At 39.2% G+C, this 22,987-nt stretch overlaps 1 protein-coding gene across 1 annotated transcript in view; it reads left to right on the forward strand.

The window, feature by feature from the left end:
- WDR70 (WD repeat domain 70) overlaps positions 1 to 22,987 on the forward strand; it is a 181,728-nt gene that overhangs the window by 88,913 nt on the left and 69,828 nt on the right. The window contains exon 10 of the mRNA XM_072416611.1: positions 4,913 to 5,087. Within this exon, the coding sequence (XP_072272712.1) occupies positions 4,913 to 5,087 (175 nt within the window). The remainder of the gene's footprint in view (positions 1 to 4,912; positions 5,088 to 22,987) is intronic.

A 22,987-nucleotide genomic window follows, 5' to 3' on the forward strand; every position in this document is an offset into this window, starting at 1 on the left:
GTATACAATAATTATATTTATTAGTTTACATTAAAATGACTAATAAAAGAATATTTACGTTTTAACAGTTTTATATTCTGGTACATAATCTATAGAAGAAACATTGCATATTCCATTTTAAATCTCAATGAATGGGTGGGCTCATTAAACGTCTTCAGTGTAGGTTTGATAGAGGAGATTGGATCCAGCCATATTTCCTGAGCATGGCTACGCTGTAGGGTGCCATGTTATTTTACTCGGGCCCCACCACCTCCTGTAGAGGATTTGGAGCAGATTCGATTTGCTAGTTGCTGGACTTCTCCCAGCTTCATTAGTTAGTTCTCCTTAGGGCCATTCTGGAGAAATGTTTCATTCATTGTAGTGTGTTTTAAGTGACTGTGAATCTGTCTCCTGATAATCATAAAACATGTTCAATGTGTTGTGCAGATGTGCACTGTGTTTGTTAGTGTTATACTACAGTTTTAGCTTCTGCTTCCTTCTTGTTCCAGTTTTTAGCAAAATCTTTCTCACGTTATCATCTCCAATGGAAGTTGGTGGCCATTGTTAGGAAGCCAGCAGGCTACCTTTTTTTAATCCATACCTGGTATTCTATGGTCTGCGTGCTACAGCAAAGGCAATCAACCCTAAACAATTAACTTTATTCATATAAAAACAATTTACGCTAACAATTATCTTCTAAATGAACGCTAATAATTATCTTCTGTCATTTGAAACCGTCACCATTACCCACCAATCCATATCTCCCCTCCTATTATGTGTTACTTCCCCCACCTCCTAGATTGTAGGCTCTTGGGGCAGGGTCCTCTCCTCCTGTGTCACTATCTGTATCTGTCTGTCATTTGCAACCCCTATTTAATGTACAGCGTTGCGTAATATGTTGGGGCTATATAAATCCTGTATAATAATAATATTAATAATAATAATAATAATAATAATTGTTGTTACTTGGCTTTGGTTCCCAGGTCTAATGGCTCCTGCATACATCTGCCTTTGTCAAGATGAAGTTGCTTGGTTATGCATTGCTGCTTATCATCTGCTTCTTATTCTCTTTGCCTTCTTCATTGTCCACCCCATCATTGGGCTGAATTTATCAAAGCTATCCAAGTCTGGAGAATATAGATTATCATAGAAGAGCCTGAGTGATCCAGCAAACCTGAAATGGATCTGGTTCAGGATTGAAAACAATAATAAAACTAATTGAGTATGGTTATGTTCCCTTATAGTCAGTCATTAGTTAACATAGCCAACCTATAACATATCTTAAAGAAAAATAGAAAAAAATGGTTATTTGTTTTTTTTGGGGTTATTTATCCTATTTTGCAACCACAATCAATAAGTCTTTTTTCCAATTCTTTTTCAAAAAATTACAAACGATTGGGTATTCTTAGTTGCCCCAACTTGCTTACCAAACACAAGGTTACATGGGGGTTTACACTATACAAACATTCCTATTTTTGTAGTAACATCATCCTATTCAGTTCTTAATGAGAATCAGTTACTTGAAACAATGGAGGTAATGATGGTAAATCTCTCTTATTCCGACTCGTTTCGCTTTATTGGCTTCCTCAGGGGAGCTTGAGACAGGTAAAATTTGTGTGTTTCAAGAGAAACTACAGAAGTGTGTTCTTTGGATATTGCACCTATAGGAGCATTAGAGTGGTTCATTATCTACATGAATCTTAAAAAATAGTTCACGGTGTGGAATTTTTATGCATCTGCTAGGAGCAATCTCCTGCTGGTGTGCCTTATAATCCGAGAAGGAGAGTAGGTAAATGGTTTAAACCCTTTGCCCATTTCTCTTTTTCTTCAGGATTCAAAACATTTGCTAAATAATAGCAAATGATTTTAAGAAATCCACTCAAGGTTTGCTGATTTGCCCAGGTTCTTCTGTGATAGTCTATCTTCTCCAGTCTCAAAAAATCTTAATAAATCCGGCTCATTGTGTCTTGTCTAATGTTCTTCTACCAACTTCTTGTGTAAAAGACTAAACCAGGTAATTTGCATGCCAATAGAGTAGTCTGTTACTAACTAACTCTTCAGCTAAATGATTTCCATATTTGCTATAAAAATTGCTATTGTAACACAGTACTTCAATTTACTTGGCCACACTGCCCAAAAAAAAGTCACACATGCTTTAATTTTTTCTTGTACCACCTTTAGCTTTGATTATTGTGTATGTTTGTTACGGTATTGTGTCATGCCAGGTAGTCAGCCTCAACATGTTTAAATTACATGGACAAGTCTCTAGCACAGTAGTTCCTTTCTCAAAAATCCCCCGATTTTATTAATGAGTGATCTCATTTGCCAGTAGAGAGACTTTATGTATAAAGATGTTTTTTAATAATAAAAACATTTCAATTACATAAATTAAATGCATGTGCAGCACTAAAAAAAACAATTGCAGTGGTAGAAATTTAGCATGCTCAAACTTTTCCCTTTCCTGGTCTACTTAATTTCTGATGGATTACAAAGAACGCAGACCTCATCTCCATTATCCCTCCTAGTACACAGGTAGCAAAAGTTATGAACTGCTATATATTTGCACAGATGTAACAAAACATAATTTAGTAAAGTATCTCTGGACAATCTAATAACTCCTACACTGACCAAGCAAACCATAAAAGCCACGAGATGCCAACATACAATATGCTATTTGCACAAAATCTTATTCAGAAATTCATGTATTGCAATGCAATAGCCTAAATATAGTTTAGTGACATTATGGGAATGTTAGCTCTACATATTCATAATAATATAAAAACACATCAAGTCTACTGTTTTTCTTTATTGCATTTATAACCCCTGTTCATGTGAGAACCAGACGTGACAGGCCGCCACAGTAACGTGTGGGTTTTCCGCTGGCCTTTCAGATGAAATTTACTCCAACATTTCCTAGACTGTCCATTGAACAAGAAAATGTCTTAGTGGTTAATTAGAGTAATAGTTTTAATGGTACTGCAAAGAAAACACTATTAGTGATAATTACCACTCTGAGAGATTGATGACTCTGTGCACACAATTCTCTGCATGAACCCAACATGGAATCTGTTCCAGAAGCCATGATGGATGCTGTGTGGGAGGAATAAATGTGATCACAGGGTGTGATACAATGCAGGGTACGAGGGCTACATGTTCACAAACCGGCTGTACTTTTAGCTTACGTGAGAATGGCCCCATTATGGTGGCGTGCTCCTAGGACAGAAGGGGACATAGCTGGAAGACAAATGAGCAGCAATGTTACTTTACTGATCTGGTTCATACTTCTGTCAGTGACGTGCTTCTTCTATTCTAGAGAGATGACTTTTGGGGAATTTACACCAGAAGTGCTGCTAAAATTCAAGCACAAAGCAGTTTGTATAAAAGATCTTCTGTATATTTTGTACAACTTAAAACTTAATGCATCTTGAAGAGCACTTGTTGGGTTCTAATTAAGTTTGGAAAAATTTACACCCCCTCCAGGATGGAGAAACAATCAAACAAGATACAAGCAAACCGCTGACCTGTAACAAGTTCTGGTTTTGTGTGAACTTCTAAACTCTTCTGTAGACCTGTAAGTCCAATTATCTGGAACTTGCAGGTTTATTTCACTGTAAGGAGGAAGAGAGATAATGCTGACACTATCAGTCTGTTGGGGGCTTGTTCTGACCCGGTTCTTTACAACAGTAGAAGGGGCTTAATGGCCTCCGCAGATATGACACATAGGTGCTGTAAAACTGTGTAATAGTTACGTTCATCAAGCTAAGCTTTTTATGATGTCATTCATCTGCATGAAACACATTAAAGGAGCATTTAGGTCCCTTTCACATTCATGGGGGAAAAATCATGCAGTTAGCCACTCCCTGGCATTGGCAAACTTTTGCAATGCACTCAGGAGCTGCAAACTACACTGCAGGTTAGCAAATTCACTTGTGTTGCCTTAGGATTGCAGTGCAGCTCTCTCCTTCCAAAAGAAAAGCAATCCTGCGTCCAGGAGCAACTTATTGCTTTCATGAACCATGCTGTTAATGCCAATCTACTGCAACTGCAGCCCTGTACAGAGATTAGTTCACAGCTACTTCCTTTAGGTTAAATAGGAAGAGTGGCTGGGAGTGCTAACCCTGCAGTATAAGGCAGGGGTCAACTGCAAACCTGAAATGGCCCTAATTGCCCAAAATGTGACACCTTTATTATTTTTTAAGTCTTGTCCCAGGTGATTCTGTTGCCCTTCACTCTGGACTGTAAACATCTCTCCCCTTGTACATTTTAATGACATAGGGGCTGTTAGAAAAAAAAGGACTGGGTTGTTTGTGTTTTTTGCAAGGACGCTTGTAGTTCTGATAAGACCAGGTGTTTTCTGTACTTGTCTGTGAAGGTTCTCATTCATTCAGGTCATGATATGGCTAGTAATGGTCTCATTCATCTGGACCAGTTCTGTAATATTGAAGCCAATATATATTGTTTGTGTGTGTGTGTCAGAATGGCTTAGTGGTTAGCACTCTGGCCTTTGCAGTGCTGGGTCCCAGGTTTGAATCTCGGCCAGGACACTATCTGCATGGAGTTTGTAGGTTCTACCAGGGTTTCCTCTCGGTACCCTGGTTTCCTCCCAGATTCCAAGAACATGCATTTAGGTAATTGTCTTCTTCCCAAAATTGACCTTTGCCGTAATGTCATATGACTATGGTAGTGATTTTAGATTGTGAGCCCCTTTGAGGGACAGTTAGTGATATGACTATGGACTTTGTACAGAGCTGCATAATATGTTGGCACTATATAAATACTGTGGAATAATAATAATAGTCTCCCTCTAAAAAACAATGGTGACCTGCATGACTGCTTTATTATATATTATAATATATATATATATATATATATATATATATATATATATATATCATTATAAATGCTAATACATTGTTTTCTTTTTGTATCACAGCACTGTCCGGACATGGGATGTATCCAATGACAAGAAGCATAAAAGTATCTTCAAACCAAGATCTGCACAGGGAAAACGTGTGATCCCAACATGTGCAACCTACAATAGAGATGGCAAGCTGATCGCTGCAGGATGCCAGGATGGCACCATACAGATCTGGGACAGAAATATGAGTGTATGTAGCAGAATATTATACTTTTTCATATGTATGCATTTTTAATTTTGTTGGTGGCTTTAAAATGAATTCGAAGTGGACCTGTTGTGTTAAACTAAAGATCACAAACCTATGTCAGGGACTGGGTTACATTTTGTAAAAGATATCTCATCTGTAAAATGTAAACTTTTTCCCTTGAGTGAGACAAGTTATAGCAAAAGCTATGATATTGGACTGCCCATGTAGGCCTATATGAAGCACAATGAGCAATCCTTGTTTTACTGAATATGTTGGTAATTCTCTTTGGTATATTCTACACCTGCGTTTATATTTGCTGCATCTGTTTGTATATTGGGAATATTGCAGGTATGTTTTAAGTAGAGATTTATATTTGCTGCATCTGTTTGTATATTGGGAATTTTGCAAGTATGTTTTAGTAGAGATTGAGGTAGAGTTCAAACCAAATCACTAAAATTATGTTAACTTGAAGCTGAACTCCAGCCTTACCCCCAGCCCTGCTTAGTTGTACCAACTCCTCTCCTTAAATTGCTTTTCGAAGTGTGCATGAGAAGCTGTTGCAAGTTCTGTCATACTTATAATTAATTGGTCACCTCTTGGTATAGTAATAAAAATGCATATTTACAAGTGGCTGTGTCACTAAGTTCAGGCATGGTCCACTATTGTCACTACTGGAATATATAATACAGATGGTTCAGAAAGCCATGGCGCAGATGCTGGAGAAAATGCAAGTAGCCAGGATGTAGTGGAATTAGACTGCCTTGGGGAAAAAAAAGATTAAAAAAAGGAAAATGGCTTTTTTTCTTTCAATTGTTTTTATTAGTTTTCATCATTACAAAATCGTATATAACAAAACATACATACCGAACAAGGGGCACATACAAAAGGGCAGGAAAAAAAAAAAACAGAGGCGGAACCCCCACATTTGCAAAAAAAAAAAAAAAAAAAAAACAGCATAACACAGGTGTCTCTTTTCATATATAAACCAATATCAATATGGAAGGGGGACAACTATAGGGGGGATCTGGGAAAAACCTGGGGAAAGCAAAGAGGGGAGGGGGGGATAAAAGACCAAACTAAGCTTTTAAACCAGGTGAGGGAAAACCGCTTTTAAAGAAATATGTCTGCCTTAAAATACTGACATGATTTTGGGACACCTTATTATTATTAATATTATTACACAGTATTTATATAGCGCCAACATATTACGCAGCGCAGTCCACAATCATGTCATTAGCTGTCCCACAATCTAATGTCCCTACCATAGTCATATGTCACTAATACAGCCTAAGGTCAATTTTCGGAAGAAGCCAATTAACCTAACTGCATGTTCTTGGAATGCAGGAGGAAACCAGGGTACCGGAGGAAACCCATGCAAACATGGGGGGAACCTCCAAACTCTATGCAGATAGCGTCCTGGCTGAGAATCCATCTTGACACTTAGCGCTGCAAAGGCCAGACAGAGTGCTAAAAACATGCCTAGTGGAAGATAAGGTGAGCATGGGGAATGAGGGATGAGTGTCATAGAGCCAATGGTTTCTAGGACGGTGATGTCTACTGGATGCACATTGCAGATGTGAGGGGCAACTCCTTTCCTAGAAGCTGCTTTTCCTCTTCTCCCTGTGCTCACATTAGTATATACAGTTCTGACATATTGCTTTTTTTTGGCACATGGAAGACCACCCTATTATTTTATGAAGTTTTAAGTGTTAAGCATTCTGACTTACGTCAGCAGATTTTCCATTCATTTATATCAGATGACCAACAGATCTCTCGTGTCTTTCTACTGCCTGCATACACAGAGTGCCTATAAAATGCCATTCACAACATGTGCTGGTTTTACTTGTAAAAGCCTTCTGCCAGACCATGAATCTGCCTATAGTAGCTGAGGTGTTAATTGTTGTTCATTTCTGTAAACTTATGCGCTTGTTAAAAGAACATTATGACTCGTCATGTTTACAACCGGCCCCTTTTTTTTTTACATGTCAATTAAACCCAGAGGTAACATTATTTATTAAGTGGGTGCTAAAAAATGTTCTGTGTTTGATAAACAATTTTGATACTAAATCCTTCTATGGCATTATAGAATACTATAGCCGGGAGTGCAAGTTCCAGTATTAAAGACTTGCTTCTAGTCAATCCAATAATTTAGTGTAGACATACTAGACTAGCATGATTTCCCTTGTAGTGTATCCAGCATTTCTAGGCATATTATATTTGTGCTGCATTTTGATTTATAATAAAATAATGCCATTTCCAAAGAGATGATTGTTCTTGGCGTTAGTAATGATTTTAGAAACCTAAATCTAGAAACCTCTATTAAGATGTCGAGTGGCTTTTTTAAAAAGAACCATTTGCTAAGCCAATCATTTTAACAAAAATCTTAGTTCGATAATATCTGCATTAAATGCGTTTTTTTAAAATGCTATTTATATACGACATTGGTAATTATTGCTGTCTATGATGTGAGGTAGCACATCCCGATATACGAACAAAATAATATAAAAATTTATTGTTATACTTTTAGGATACTTAACACTCCAAGGTTCCTCCAGAGGTTACTAGGGGTTCCTTGAGCAATGAGCGGTTTGTGTCTCTCAGGTCAATTTAACTGACACCAATCATCATTTTGGCTATCTGTAGGGTCGGCAGCTTTCCCCCTGACCAGCAATGTAGGGGCCATTCTTGCTGACCACTGCATTAATTTATGGTTAGTTGTGGATATAGTATTTCTGAAGGGGTTCCCTGAAGAACTAAAAGTGATTTCAAGGGGTTCCTTCATGTTAAAATGCTTGAGAAACATAGCACTAGTCCATTGGGGAAAAAAATAACTAAAATGTTCTTATAAATTCTTTTTACTTTGCATAATATACAAACAACATTAAACACCATGGTTCTGTACTCATAGCTCTCCTCTAAATTTTATAGAGCGAAACCTGCCATGTTAAAATATTGTACAATGGAACCCCACATTTTGCGAGAAACACGTGAATAGATTCCTTTAAATGTTAAGCCTCAAACTTATTTTCTAAGGCTACCTTAGGAAGGAGAGAAAAAATTATTAATCCCTAATACTTACTGGAAGCCTTCAGGAGATACAGAGGGTAGCCCTATTACAATCCATCCAAAAGATCCGGATATCAAAATTCAGGGGCTTAAAACAGGCACAATAGGGAATAATTATTATAATATAGATTAGTTATTTTTTTCACTGGACTGGAGTGCCCTGAAAGTCCTGGTAAATATTTTGTATATTGTTTGCTTGTCTTGTGTAGACATCCAAAGGCCCTTACTGCTCTTAAGTGCCACCATCTTGGCTGTGGTGTCAGGAACCATAGCAGACTCATTGCTTTCTCTTGATGCTCTTTAGTAATTGCCCTTCTTTCCTCCTCTGGACATCACTTAAAAGTTTGTTGGAAGGTTGGTAGGGGTGGTAATAAGGTAGAAATGGAGGGCCAGCACAGATCCAGTAACTCAACATATCCAGAAGAGATGAGGCTAAGACATGCTAGAAGGAAGAAGGGGTCTGTGCTAAGGAATCAACTCTCCCAGAGTCATCAAATTTTGTATCACACTCAATCTCTCATGATCCTTTCCAACGACTGCACAATGCATAAACGGTGGATCATTGAACAACCACTATGCATGCCGAGGAGTGCACAGTGGGGTTCCACTCCTTTGTCCTTCATCATAGAACTAAACAGGTGTGCACATTGCTCGTTTGTTCATCTGTTAACCAGGAATAAAAGACCAGTTACCAAAATATGTGTGTACCTAGGCTATTTCAGAATCACTAAGGAAGCAAAGCTCTGCAATAACCTGCTGAAAAAGCTCCTACCAGCATTCTTTTTTTAATCCTTTCATGATATATTATTCCAGCTTGTATGTCTAAATCTGAGTATTTAAGAAATTCTAAACAGAATTGTTAATGGTGAGTGTTGAGAAGATAGCAGGACCACCAGAAGCTTGCTCTATGTATACTATAGGCAGAATCTCAGCCAAATTATGTGAAAGAAAACACAAACTACCAGTTCAAGTGTTTTTTTTTTGTTTTTGCATTTTAACATAACATTGTGTAGTCTTGTGTAGGGAGTAAATATTTGAAACATGAGTATAAATTTGTTTTTATCATTTTCATAGGCTTGTTAAATTTTCTTGCTGGGATTGTTTTATCTTTAACACATAATAAAGAGAATTGGTTGCATTTATCTTGTTAAAGGTCAGTGAGTAGCAAACTCTATTAAATATCTTTAGTGTAGCAACATTGCATTAAAAGATACCAAAAACTCCACCTCACTGGCCTTGACATCCAAAGGTTTAATGGAAGCAATGGGAAAATGGGGCAAAAGTGATATTTTTAGAAAATGAGAAATGTGGTAATCCCAAAACACACACCTACACACACACACACCTGTGAGAATTTCAAAGCAATCAGGTACCAGGATGAAACTCGGCATTCACTCCTCGTGTAATCCCTGCTCCCGATGGGATTTAAATGAAGAATTTTTGTATATTTCACTGGAGTGTTTTTTTTTTTTTTTTTTTAAGAGCAAGGCAGATAAAAATCACCAAAATAATTGTATAATATCCAACTGTGATGTTTCCAAGAGATTTCCAAAATTAGCGACATTATTGACGCCATTTAACCAGTATCTAATGTCTGCATTTGATATGTGAGGTCATAGATTGTAATTATGTCCATTTTAAAACTTTCCAAAGTTGAAATATTTATTACATTTTTCCTTCTACCTTCAGCAAGCAACCCTTTTTCGTGGAAAACCCTCCTCTTACACGAACTTTCAGACCAACTTCGGATTTGAGCCATCATGCATGGCTCCCTGTGGCTTGAACCTTGCCAGCCAATCCACTACTTGCATTGCACTTTTTTTTTTTTTTGTAGAGAAGCTGCATCTACATATTTACCTGCTGCCGTTCTCTATGGAGCTTCTGCCGGGAGAAGCTACATGTAGGGGTTTCCAAGAGGCAGTGGTTCCCTGGCATGCATACACGCAGTCTGATGCCAGTTCTTTGCTATGCCCCCCAAAATAGATATCCTGTCATCAAATATGAAATGTAACTACATTCAGTACAGTGCTCAACCCAGAATTTTTTTAAGCCAGGTGGGAAGAAATTTTAGGTGGGTGGTAGCCCCTGTATTGTGACCAAACTCTTTGGTAACCACCCAAAAACAGCCGGGTGGGTCCTGAAAAGTGCCGGGTGGTGCGCCCAGCTAAAAGTGCCAGGGGAGAACCCTGCAGTAGTATATTTGGATAGGGTTACAAAAGTGTCACGTCAGTTCTTTTGCTATGCCCACCCCAAGGAAGGGGCAAATCAGATCAATTAAGAAACTATCACTTCATCAAATTGTATAATCTGAATGAATAACAAATCCTCCATGCTTTCACCTACACTAGATATACTCTTCTCAATCTATCTTTATATTGGTGTTCTGTAACCAACTAGAAACAGCAGGTGAGGGATGAATATAATTTAGCAATTGGAGTTTGTAAAGTTCTACTGCTTTACAGTTCTGTCTGACATAAGAAATGAAAGTCATGGCTTCGGTATGATGATTCTAAATCAGGACTCTTATCTTACTGTTCTGGGGCCAAGATCTGCACATATTTTAGTATTTCTATTTCTTTAACAGACTTTAGTAAATTTAGTAAGGTCCTAATTTTATCCTAAAATTAGGCTAAACTGCTTACCTGTCATAGAGAAAATGTGGTCACCAAACTGACTGTGCCAGGGGTGTTTTGATCCAAAGACCTACTGTACAAATTTAAATATTCTGTAATTCCTAATTCACCTGTAAATCCTTCCTATTAACTTTTCTTATTTTCTCCCCTTTTGTTCTGTACACTATAATTTTGTTATAGCTGTTTAATAAGTGCAAAAATATTTGCTGATACCATCATAAACATAGTGGGCTTCTTCCGTTTTTTACCATTGCTGTATGGTTATCATTTAGAATTGTTCCCAAATCCCTATCATGTGTGGGTTTCTTAACGTGCTCTAGTCCTGGGATGACATGACAACACTGCTTATTTATAGATAAAGAAAGTAAAAGTTGTCAACCTTGGACAGTGTCTGTTACTGACAGGTGCACCTTATTAAAAAAAATGTAAAATGTAATGCAGCTTCTGCCTCTAAGACTACGCCAGGTGATTCTCATCCGATTATCGCTTTAGGGCTAATATTGGACGAGAATCTAACGTGTGTACAGCTGCGGTCTGATGTAGTTCATAGATCTGTTCTGGTGGATCCATAAACGATGAATGAAAAAGGGATAGAGCACAGTGGGGTGCTGCTTGCTCGTTCTCCCCTCTTTTTTGGTTGGAAAGGATCGCATTTTATAACCTTGCATATAAATTATTATTATAGAGAAGAACACATCCAGGCAGTCTCCAGACAGTGCAGCATTCCCTCCCAATCCACAGTACTGTATTAAACAGAAAGATTTCATGTAGTGGAGCACTTCTGTCTGCCAAGCAGAATGACAAACGTTGTCAGTATGTCGCCCTTTGTGGATCCACACTCTCTTGAAGCTGCTGGTCCCATTAAAGAGAGGCAGCGTATTGCCAAAGCCGCCATCCCAGTTTGAAAACTCCTCGCCGCTCTGTGTGTATATATAGAACCCTGACACAAAATATAACCAGACTGTTAAAACAAACTTGGCTTTTGACCAGGCCTACAAATCCATCTTCCCGCATCTTCTGGCATTACCCTTTATTTATGGTTTGCTATGAGAGACGTTTCATAATTGTTTTACTTTTGGGCTGGCCTGATAAAAGTTCAGTGCTTCATTGTATATTATACCATGCAAATGAAAACAAGATAAAACTAAATCTTCCTCTTATGGCTGATTTAACAGACTTGTACCTGATGTACAGCATATAAATGGAATAAATAGCTAATTTGTCATCGGGGAATACCTTTCCTAGCACTATATTTCTTCTATGCAGCAATGGATTTCGGTTCTCGATGTGAAGCGTGTTGTACAATTTTGTATTTTAGGTCAAATTGACCTTAACACCCCCCCTATATTTTAAACTTTCTGAAGGCTGACCCCCCTGCACTTTTATGTCACATGATATTTCTGCTGTCTGTGATCATTGAGTTCACGGGTTCAAATCCCAGCCAAGACACCAAGTACAAGTACATGTTCTTCCTGTGTTCCACACCTACAAAGACGGTAACTCCCAGCATCATGCAGATATAAACAAGAGACAGATTCCAATGATATTCACCCGGTCCCTCAAATCTGGACATGGCAGGGACATTCACCAGTAGCAGGATCCATAGTGACATTACTTTCCCAGCCTACTGGCTATCTCTGGTAGTCACACTGCTCCCCGTGGCCATGTGATCAGTTACAAGGAGCAGCTACTGGGCTGAGGTTACACATTGCAGCCAAAAAGAGCACAAAAGCATGTCACCTCTCTGTCCATTCCCCAGTTCTTAGGGAAAGTCAGGAGACAAATAGGTTTTGTTTCCAAGCCCATTGTGTCCCATGGGATCTGGGACAGGTAGTAGCATATTCTTCACAGGTACCTTGAGGACCCCCAAGCCACCTGTAGGCATTCCGCAGACACCTCTTCCAGCTTGGACAGCCCCTAAGGACCCCATAGTTGAGCATCTCCCATTGCAGTCTAATAGTGGATGGCAGTTAATCCCTGGGGGGATGTAACATTAATAAATAAACCTTTTATTTTATCGTTACATTAGTAAAAGTGCTGTTTTTGATCTCCCACCTCTATAAATATACATAGATGAACTTTCAAAATTGGATTTGGGAAAAACAGTCTGGACTTTTCATTCAACCAATCTCATTGCTCATTGCTGAAAAAAAATTTTGCATATTGCAAGTGCTTATGGGTAATGGTCAATAGAATCACAGTTCTTTACTTTATAATTTTTTTTTTTCTTTTCTTGGTGAAAACAGATCAGGATGAAGCATAAGTGACATTTTAGTGACTTAAGAAGATATATCTGATGAAAAATATGTTACGTTTATGATGTTGGTTTTATAGTGGTATAAATAAGTACACCAAGTTGCATTATATTAGTGTTTGGGCAAGTGAGTTCTGTGAAGGGGTATAATACCAGATCACTTAGCAGATTGGATGGGAGCTTGCGAGGTAACTCAGACATGCAATTGGATGGGGAGGTCATGCTAATTGGTATAGTCATCCAATGAGGTCTCGGATGGCTTGCCTTCCATCCTGGAAGCTTCCAGGCTGGACGAATGAGGCTACTTGGGGTGTACACAATCCCCCCCTAAGCATGAAGGTGGATGAGATTTTGGTACACGCTATAGTCATTCCTCTAGGAAGGTTTGGCTATGAGGTGGCATGCCCTTCCCCATACATTGCCTGGTTGCAAAGCAGGTAGGGTGTAATGTACACAAGCCAAACCGGTGGGAGGTAGGTTGTGTGAGGTAAGTGTACATTACAACCTAACTCACCTTCCACTGCATGGATTGCTTGGGAGGTAACAGACAGGCCCTTGGATGGTGAGGTCAAGCCATGGCATAGCCATCCAATCAGAGGCCTCTTGGGTGGCTTGCCTCCATCCTGGAAACTGAAAAGCCGGCTGGACACATGAGACAATGTGAGGGTGACACAATCCCATCCCCCTAAGCCTTGCCTCTAGGAAGGTTTGGCTATTGAGGTGTTACACAACATACACAGCATACAAGGAGATAGACACAGCATATAGAGCATATGATACAGCACATACACACACAATATAAATACACAATTCATATAAGGAAGGGACGTTGGGCAGAGGTTCAGCCAGTAGGTGAGCATGGCCTTCCCCATACATTGCCTGGCTGCAAAGCAGGTAGGTGTAATGTACACAAGCCACATAGATAGGATGTGAGGTAAGTGTACATTACAACCTAAGTCACCTTCCACTGCAGACCTTCCAATGAGTCCCCATAGAGCTGCCCAGTTTTTTTAACATGTTGTACAATTTTGTATTTTAGGTCAGAAAATGAACCTAAACCCCCCTCCCCCCAATATTATAAACCTTCTGAAAGCTGACCCCCTGCACTTTAATGTCACATGATATTGCTGCTGTCTGTGATCATTGAGTTCATGGGTCCAAATCCCAGCCAAGACACCAAGTACAAGTAGTAGGGTAGGCAACTCTTTTATGTTAATTAAAAATTCTGTTTGGTTGTTTTTTTTTTTTTCAGTGCAACAGGGAACAGTGAGCTCAAAGTGAAGGGATTGGGCGTAAAGGGAGCTCAAGGCCTACCAAGGGACCCAATAGGAGCTCAGCAGTCCAGCCAGTCATCCAGCTGCATTTCAGTGTTGTAGTGCATTACAACACTACCACATCTCACCGCAACACACTTCCCCAATGGAAATGTTAGGGTGGCGGCTGGCTTCCATCCAGTGGTAATCTCCAGAGCTGTCACACCACATCACACCCACCCAGTCACCCGGCTGCATAGGTCAACACAGTGTTGTGTTAAAGCCACATTTCCCATGCAATTGTGAGGGTGTAGTGCGATACACACTGTGTTGCAGTGCTTGAAAGCCAATGGAAATGTTAGGGTGGCAGCTGCATTCCATCTAGTGGAGGTCTGCAGTCATCTCAGCTACATAGGTTGACACTGTGTTGTAATGCGTAAAAGCCACATTTCCCCCATGGAAATGTTAGGGTGGCAGCTGCATTCCATCTAGTGGAGGTCTGCAGTCATCTCAGCTACATAGGTTGACACTGTGTTGTAATGCGTAAAAGCCACATTTCCCCCAATGGAAATGTTGGGCAGCTGGCTTACATCCAGTGGAAGTCTTCAGAGTGACCACATCACACTACACACAATTAGGCCTATCCTAATTCACTTTCCACTGCTGAACAACCAGTAAGTCCCCCATTTATGCTGGCCTGTTTTTTTTTAATCATGCACATTGTACAATAAGTATTTTAGCTCACAAAATCAACCCACCAGTAGACTGCAATTTCATGTTGCATGATATAAATATCATGCTATTCCTCATCAAATTAAATGGCAGTGCCTACAAACACAATGGAATGAGATATGATTGTGAGAAGTAGACATATCAAATCTGCTGACCCTAAAATTTCTTCTCATCACATTAATGTAGTAACACAGTAACAGAATCAACCTTTTATTTCATCAATAAATTAGTAAAGATGTTGTATAGGATTGATTTGTAAATAAGTCAGAATGAATAAGAGAAGTAATGTAACCCTTGTTGCAAATCTCCATTTAGGTTAAGGTTACAGAAAGTGGTACACAAAACTTGTGGCTTCTGCTGTGCTGTGTTTTAGGTTAACCAAGAGTGTTTTTGGATTTCTTTGTCATGTATTAAATGTATAGATTGATATATAGTAGTATCTGCAGGAATATCTGCAGGATTTTCCATGCAAAAAGAGGTAATCCTGAGTCACACTCGGGGTCGTTAAAAAGATTTAAAAAAAACCCACTTACCTTGTTCCGTTGTCTTACCCCAGTGTACTGGTCCCTGCAGCTCCTCGGGACACTTCTTCCCCCTCCGATCTCCAGCCAGCGAATGCAGAGACGATCTCCGGGGTTTCCCGGTGACGTCGGTGAGGGCGGGAGGAGCGTTGGGAAATTTAAATAATTTTTATTGGATTCAATACAAAATAGCTGTATTGAGTCCAATACAAAGAAATCTTGAATATATATATATATATATATATATATATATATATATATATATATGTAGATTTGTTATGATTACATGTATGATTTTTATTCTCATTTGTAAAGATTAATTTCAGATTGAACTTTACTTTCACTTTCTCACATTTTCATTAGGCCCACTTTGGTGTAATGCAGAATTCATAGCTGATTTAATGACTGCAAGCTGCCAAGGCCTTTAGGCACTCTGTGTGACAGTATTGTGCAGTGACAGGTTCTCTTTATACTGACATTAGAGACCATACAGACCCTAATGTCTAAGCTACACTTTCCTTAGGGTATTTTCTCTACTTTATTTGTTTACATTCTGATTGTCTGCTGCAATGTGAAGGCTGTGAATCCAGAAGTTCCAGAGAGTTGGGGGACGTAATCTAACCTTTGTGTTCACACTGTCCTTCCTGAAAGTTTTTATGTCTTACTAGTGGTTCTGATGAAGTTGGGAGAACTTAGGAACTGCATGGCAGGTGCTTCCACTAGCTGAAAAGTCATTGGGCATTTTTACACCCAACCAAATGATTCCACATATAATCCCCAAGCTTGCAGATAGCAGTAACAGGCATGAGCTTGTTTAATTTTTCTCTGCAGACCTAGTCTTGTTTTAACTTTTTCAATGTCCCAATATGTGATACACATCATTGGTAGTAGAAGAGTTAACCTGATTAACAGACTTGTACCTGATGTACAGCATGTAAATGTAATAAATAGCTAGTTTGTCATTGGGGAATACCTTTCTTAGCACTATATTTCTTCTAAGCAGCAATGGTTGCTGATTCTCGATGGCAAAGAGCTTACATGTTCCCTTGTTGAAGTGGTTGACATAAACCAGCCAGAGGAGAGAGTGATGAAATGGGAAAAGGGGTGTATTCCATCTGTACTGTATTTAATATACGACTCCACTGACACTCCACAGCCTGTAACTGGATCTTCAAATGAAGCAGCTGTTCTCTCTGAACCCAGATATTTCTCCCGAGATAGGAAGCCAGTTTCCGCCGTATAGATTACTTGCAAAAAAAGAAAAAATATATTGATGGTGATATGTAGGCCATTTCCACCAGGCCTTCTTCACAGGAAATGGTTAAGTTATAATGGGTCTTGGTTCTATATAATGCCTGCTGTTTGTAATAATGATTGTAGCAAAACAGTTTTTCTCAGGGATGCACAGGAGGAGAAAAAAATGTTTATCTAGATTGGATTTTGTATTGTAAGTGGTAACTGTTCCTGTCTTCCTAATTTTTCTATATGCTATCCACAGCATTTGGTAGATATATATTCTTTTTCATAAAGTCTTATATGCCTTACACTGTACAGCTGTCACATGCCATTGAGTTGTATTTTCATTGTTAACACTTAAGATGTTTTTTAATGGTTCTTTTTGGGGTTATGTCCCCATTATTGCCCTTTTTTTCTCCTTGGGCTATGCCCTCATTATTCCATCTAGTGTTTGTCTTGGAGTGTAGCCTCAGTCTTCCATTTGGGGAAATGCCCTTTTTGTTCCATCTGGAGGTATAACCTATATTTTTCTGTGGGGGTTCCCCATATTGTTTTCTTGAGAGCCTCCATGGTCCCACCTGGGTGTGTATCCTAAATGTTTCCTCTGGGGTGTTCCCTCTAAAGGGGGTTTGTCCTTATTTGTCCTTCTTGGGGTGTGCCCACATTGTTCTTTTTAGGGGTATTTTACATGTTGCTTGTTGGCAGTGTGTTCATATTGTTACCTCTGAGCCTGTGTCCTACTGTTCCATGTGGAGTTGTGACTCAGTTTTTACCCCTGGAGGTTCGACAGTCACTATTGCCCATGGAGCTTTGCCCCTCACTGTCCCTCCTGCAGTTTTATTATTAATATGCCGGGATTATTAAACAGCTGGGTGGGCGCTGAAAAGTGCCAGGTGATGCGCCCAGCTAAAAGTGCCTGGGGAGAACCCTGCAGTAGTATATTTGGATAGGGTAACAAAAGTGTCACGTCAGTTCTTTTGCTATGCCCCCCAAGGAAGGGGCAAATCAGATCAATTAAGAAACTGTCACTTCATCCGATTGTAAAATCTGAATGGATAACAAATCCTCCATGCTTTCACCCACACTAGATATACTCTTCTCAATCTATCTTTATATTGTTGTCCTGTAATCAGCTATGAACAGGAGCAGAGAAGGATTTAATATTATTATTATTAATAAACAGGATTTATATAGCGCCAACATATTACGCAGCGATGTACATTAAATAGAGGTTGCAAATGACAGACTAATACAGACCGTGATACAGGAGGAGGAGGACCCTTTATTAGTCTGTTTTTCCCCTCCCTGTCGCCCCTGGAGGTTTGCTTTTCACTGTTCCCTCTGGGGCTTTGCCCCTCATTGCCCCCCCTGGAGCTTTGCCTGATGCTGTCAGGCTTACAAGTAAATGAGTTGCTTAATATTATGCTAGTTGTCTTTTGACTTAGAAAAGGACTGGTGGTAGAGTGGATTTTCATGTCTGACTGTATGATTATCTCAATATTTTTATAAATTAGCAATCAGTGTTAAGCACTGCAATTTTAACCCAAATTACACGTTAACTGAAGACACGCTATACTTTTTCCATTAATAGAGCCTCTGAACATGACATATACAGAATAAAATAAATAAAACAGTTCAAAGCCATGGAGCTTTGCCCCTCATTGCCCCCTCTGGAGCTTTGCCCCTCACTCCCTCCCTGGAGATTTGCCCCTCACTGGCCCCTCTGGAGGTTTGCCCCTCACGAATCCCTTTTGGAGGTTTTCCCCCACTGTTCCCTCTAGAGCTTTGCCCCTCACTGTCCTCTCTAGAGGGGTGTCCTCACTGATCCCTTTGGAGGTTTGCCCCTGACTGTTCCCTCTTGGGAGGGGGTCCCCATATTTTTCCCTTTGGAGATGTGCCCTCATGTTATCCAGGTATAAACATTTCTTTATATAGTCCTAATTTTACCCAGCAACAACTTCTTCCAATGTGGGCATTTATGATCTTTGACCTTCAAGAAGTTAACTTCACTCAAGAGAACCAAGTGTATATTTGTCCATTAAAAAAATCTGACATTTCATTGCCCTTGTTTCTCTTTTCCCATGCGGATGTTCCTTGTGCGTCCCCCAAGAGACGTCCTTTAAAGTAGTTTATCAAGAACAGTGCAAAAATCATATTAGTCACAAAATAAAGCCCTAAGCACCAACTTGATTTGCAGGCTCCTCTGAGACACACATAACATATTGCACTCTGTTCAGTTAACAGCCCTGACCTGTTTATCTTTTGATTAATGCTGGTATTTTATGAACCGCCAGAAGGATGTCTCTGGTCAGCTTCAGCAAACTCAATCTGTGTTGTGAATTTAAATACTTAATGTTGTTGATTTGCTTGCTTAATGCTCTGTCAGGGACCTAAAGAATGCATAAAATAACACAGGAATTATGACCAGACATTTCTAAGGGCAGCCACGTTCATTTTTATCTATGTGTGACTTTATTAGGCTCAACAAGGAATCATTTTAATTTACTCCCTGCCTGCTTTCTTTTTTCTCTTCATGGATGATGAAAAATAAAAAATGGCTGGAAAGTCAGCGTTATGTGGTTTAAGTGGTTGACCTCATAGTATTTTTGGCTTTCTTATCAGCGTTTACACAGATGTCTATGTACTTGTCATGTTTAAAAAGTAGATAAGACTCTCTTCTCACCTAGTTTTTTTCCTTGGTTACATTGAAATCTCATAACAAGACTGATTAATAACTTATTGTTATATTTAGGATCAGTGTATGGTGAAATATTCCCTTGCAGCTTGCCCTGTGTCCACAATCTTTCACATTTTGTCAAACTGGCCACACATGAAGATCTTGTGTTTCTGTATGTGCTTGGAAAGGTTAGGTGTTACTTAGTCGATCTTTCTTTTCTCTGTTAAACATAGACTCCAATCCAGTATAAAAGCCCTGTGTTTGGGGAAAATCTATTGTGCTTTTGTAAATATTTTCAGAACTCGAGAGTAAAGCTACGTCACACGTCTGATGATTCTGCCCTTAGGCGATTATCAGATGAGAATCTGCCATGTGGCAGATCCACGGACCAGGAACGATCGTAAGTTCTTAAGTTAAGGGGAGAGAGCACAGTGAGGTGCCACCTTGTTGTTCTCCCCCTCCCCTCTCTATAGAGCAGAAAGGTGATGTATGTACAACAGTCTTTTATCGTTGGAAATTATGTTGAAAGATTCTTTCCAATGTCAATAATTGCACGTGTGTATGCAGCCTAACATTTTTTTTTTCATTTAGTCTGGTAAATAAAGTTTTGTATATGAATACTGTGTATTTACTTAAGATAAGTTGAAAAAAAAGTGAAAAGTTTAACTTGTTTGTAAAGCTTTCTATAGCTCCTGTGTTGGGAAAAAGTTTTTTTTTTGCAGTACTCAATAGCTGAAGATGAAATGTATTGATTGACAATTTCCCTTTTGTTACCCTCCCACCTTGCTCCCTTTAGAAGGCTTTCAGGGAAGTTTTGCTACACAGCCAAAAGGACCAAAGTATGTAGTAACAGTTTTCTTCTTAGATGTATGTAGTAACATTTTTTTTCTTAGAAAATGTTTAAAGTTCAGTGGGAAGAAGCTGTCGGCAGGTGGTGGCCCCTGTATTGTTACACAATTTTTCAGTAACCACTCAGTAGTAAGCTATTTAGAAATAGCACATGGTAGGGAACATTGGAGATCAGCACTTTCTGAAGAATTTTATGGTGTGTAGACATAGGTGGTGCAGGCAGCAGGGAGGTGAGCATTTAGGTGGACCGGATTTCAAAAAAGAAAGATTTATTATCATACATGGATTATTCAGGAACATTCAGTGTCCAAAGGCTGTCCCCTTTTGTCCTAAGTTTCTCCTACAGGGCCAACTATGCACTTTTTGGCATGCAAGTGTGCCTAGGCACCTTGTGTATGTGCCGAAAGGAACTGCGGTTGGGATGTTATTTTGCCATATTACTACTGTACATTCTAGCCTTTTTGATAGTTATGAGAACCATGAGCAGCAATGATCTCCATGCTTCTGATTCATCCAACACGGGTCTTTTTGCACCTTTTCTGCTGCATTTTTCATATTCCTTGGCCAGATTACCAGTCAATGAGGGAACCTTTGACATGAGTAAGTAAAGTCCTGCTCCTCAAGGAGGATGTTCGCCTCATACAGAGATACAGTGCAAAACCAAGTAGTAATAAGTCGGGGGGGCGGGTTCAGGCCAGCCAAAAATGCCTATTTTAGGCACAGCTTTTACACTACAGAATTCAGCTTAAATCTATTCTTTACACCTTTTTATTATATTTTTTAATATTTTGGTGAGTTGCTTCAAAACACTGAGCTGTGTATGTGTATCTCAGTGTACATTTTTGGCATGCCTCGGAGGATGAAATAATTCACATGGGTTGGAGTTATTTCTTCCAGTGCTAGCCAATCAAAATGGCGAGGATTCCGAACCTGGAAGAAAACCAGATGATAATTAAGCCAGTCAATACAAATGCAAGCTATGGTTTCCATTGATGTCTGAGTAAATTTGGATTTGCTGCTAGTGTAAACAAACAGAACTCCTATTGTATGCTGCTTCCCCACCTCTTAGATTGTAAGCTCTTCTGGCCAGGGTCCTCTCCTCCTCCTGTGTCTATCTGTAATTTCATCTGTGGCTTGCTTTACTGTTACAAATGTCTGTCCTATTATAGTTGTAAAAGACATCTCTAGTAAACAAAGTGCAAATTTGACTTCACTAAATTGCACAAATATGTTTATGAATTTATCCAGTGCATTGAAGTGGATTGTGGCGGAGGTCGTTTGTTTCGTGCTAACAAAAATAGAACCTCTATCTTTTCTTGAAAATTTCAGATTAATCAAAATAATCCTATTTGTGTTGGCTCATTTTAGTTGCTTTTAAGGAATAGACTAGCCAAACATTCAGCAAAGACTAATTTTTAGAACCATTTATAGATAATTTAAATATTTTCCCAAGAACTCAACTTGGGGTCATAATTCATCTAAGTCTGCACCTGCATTCCATGATCCCTAGGAAATAGTTTGTTTAGACAGCGTGTAGGAATCCTAGAGATGTCATATATAGTGTCCAGCCTAACACAAAGGCAGTAAGTCAAAGCTCAGCCTCCAAGTACATGGAAATCCATTCACTAAAATCACAAATAAGTTTTAACATATTTATGAAATTCCAGATGTCCATAACTTTTTTTAAAACTGGTGATCATGCTATGATGGTCCTTGTTCCTATTTGTTATCCTGCTCTGTCCTGTAGCTTTCTGGTTGAGACTACAAATGGCTAATTTAAAATCCTTTACACTGGCTTTATCTGTTGTTGTCATCCTTCGGACTTCCACCCTGAGATAAGTCATGCAGCACATGTAAATATGCTACCGGAGGGATTATCCAAACCGTGTTCAATCAATAATTCTATATAAATTGGAGAACTTGAAATTAAATTCTATTAGTATAAAAATAGGGCATACTCGTATTTGTTAAAATGTGTCTGTCGCACTTTTTTTTTCTCTGGGACTCTAACCAGTGTTATACTCTCCTGTCTTCATTCCGCCTCCACCTTCTTCTCTTCCTCTCTCCGATTTCCATCTATCTTGATTGGCTGGGCCAAGATGATATACCTGAATGGGAGTTCATTCAGTCTCCGCAGCTTGAGAGGAAGCCAGGATGTGCTGGGTATCTTAGCACCAATTTTAATTCAATCACCTGTCCCCCTTCTGTAATATTATTCTGCCATTGCAAATTTTTAATTCCACTTCAAGGTAACAGGTGGACATTTCAGTTGACACAACACATATATATCATTTAATGACATTCACTCCAATTCACCCCCAAAAGCCTGCCTTGAGCATAAGAGAGCCTTTTGGAATAAATCAAGTACTCGTTTCTCCAGTGTAGGGCTGGGGTCTGATAAAGATCCTTCAGTGTTTTCCCCAGGCCCTTTTAGCCGGGCGTACTACCTGGCATTTTTTTATTTAGTAACCACCCGGCTGTTTTTGGGTAGTTACTGAAGAATACGAGGGTTGCCACCCACCTGCAAATTCTTCCCACCCAGCTATAAAAAAAAGTTCTGGATTGAACAGTGTCCTTGTTTGTGGTTTAAAGCTTCCCAGAATAATTGCAGGGCTCTTATGTTTCAGAAGATGGGTTATACCAGTCCTTGGTGTGGATGACTTTACTATACTGTTCAACTAC

Source organism: Pyxicephalus adspersus, chromosome 6 (assembly GCF_032062135.1).
Source record: "Pyxicephalus adspersus chromosome 6, UCB_Pads_2.0, whole genome shotgun sequence".
Lineage (NCBI taxonomy): Eukaryota > Metazoa > Chordata > Amphibia > Anura > Pyxicephalidae > Pyxicephalus > Pyxicephalus adspersus.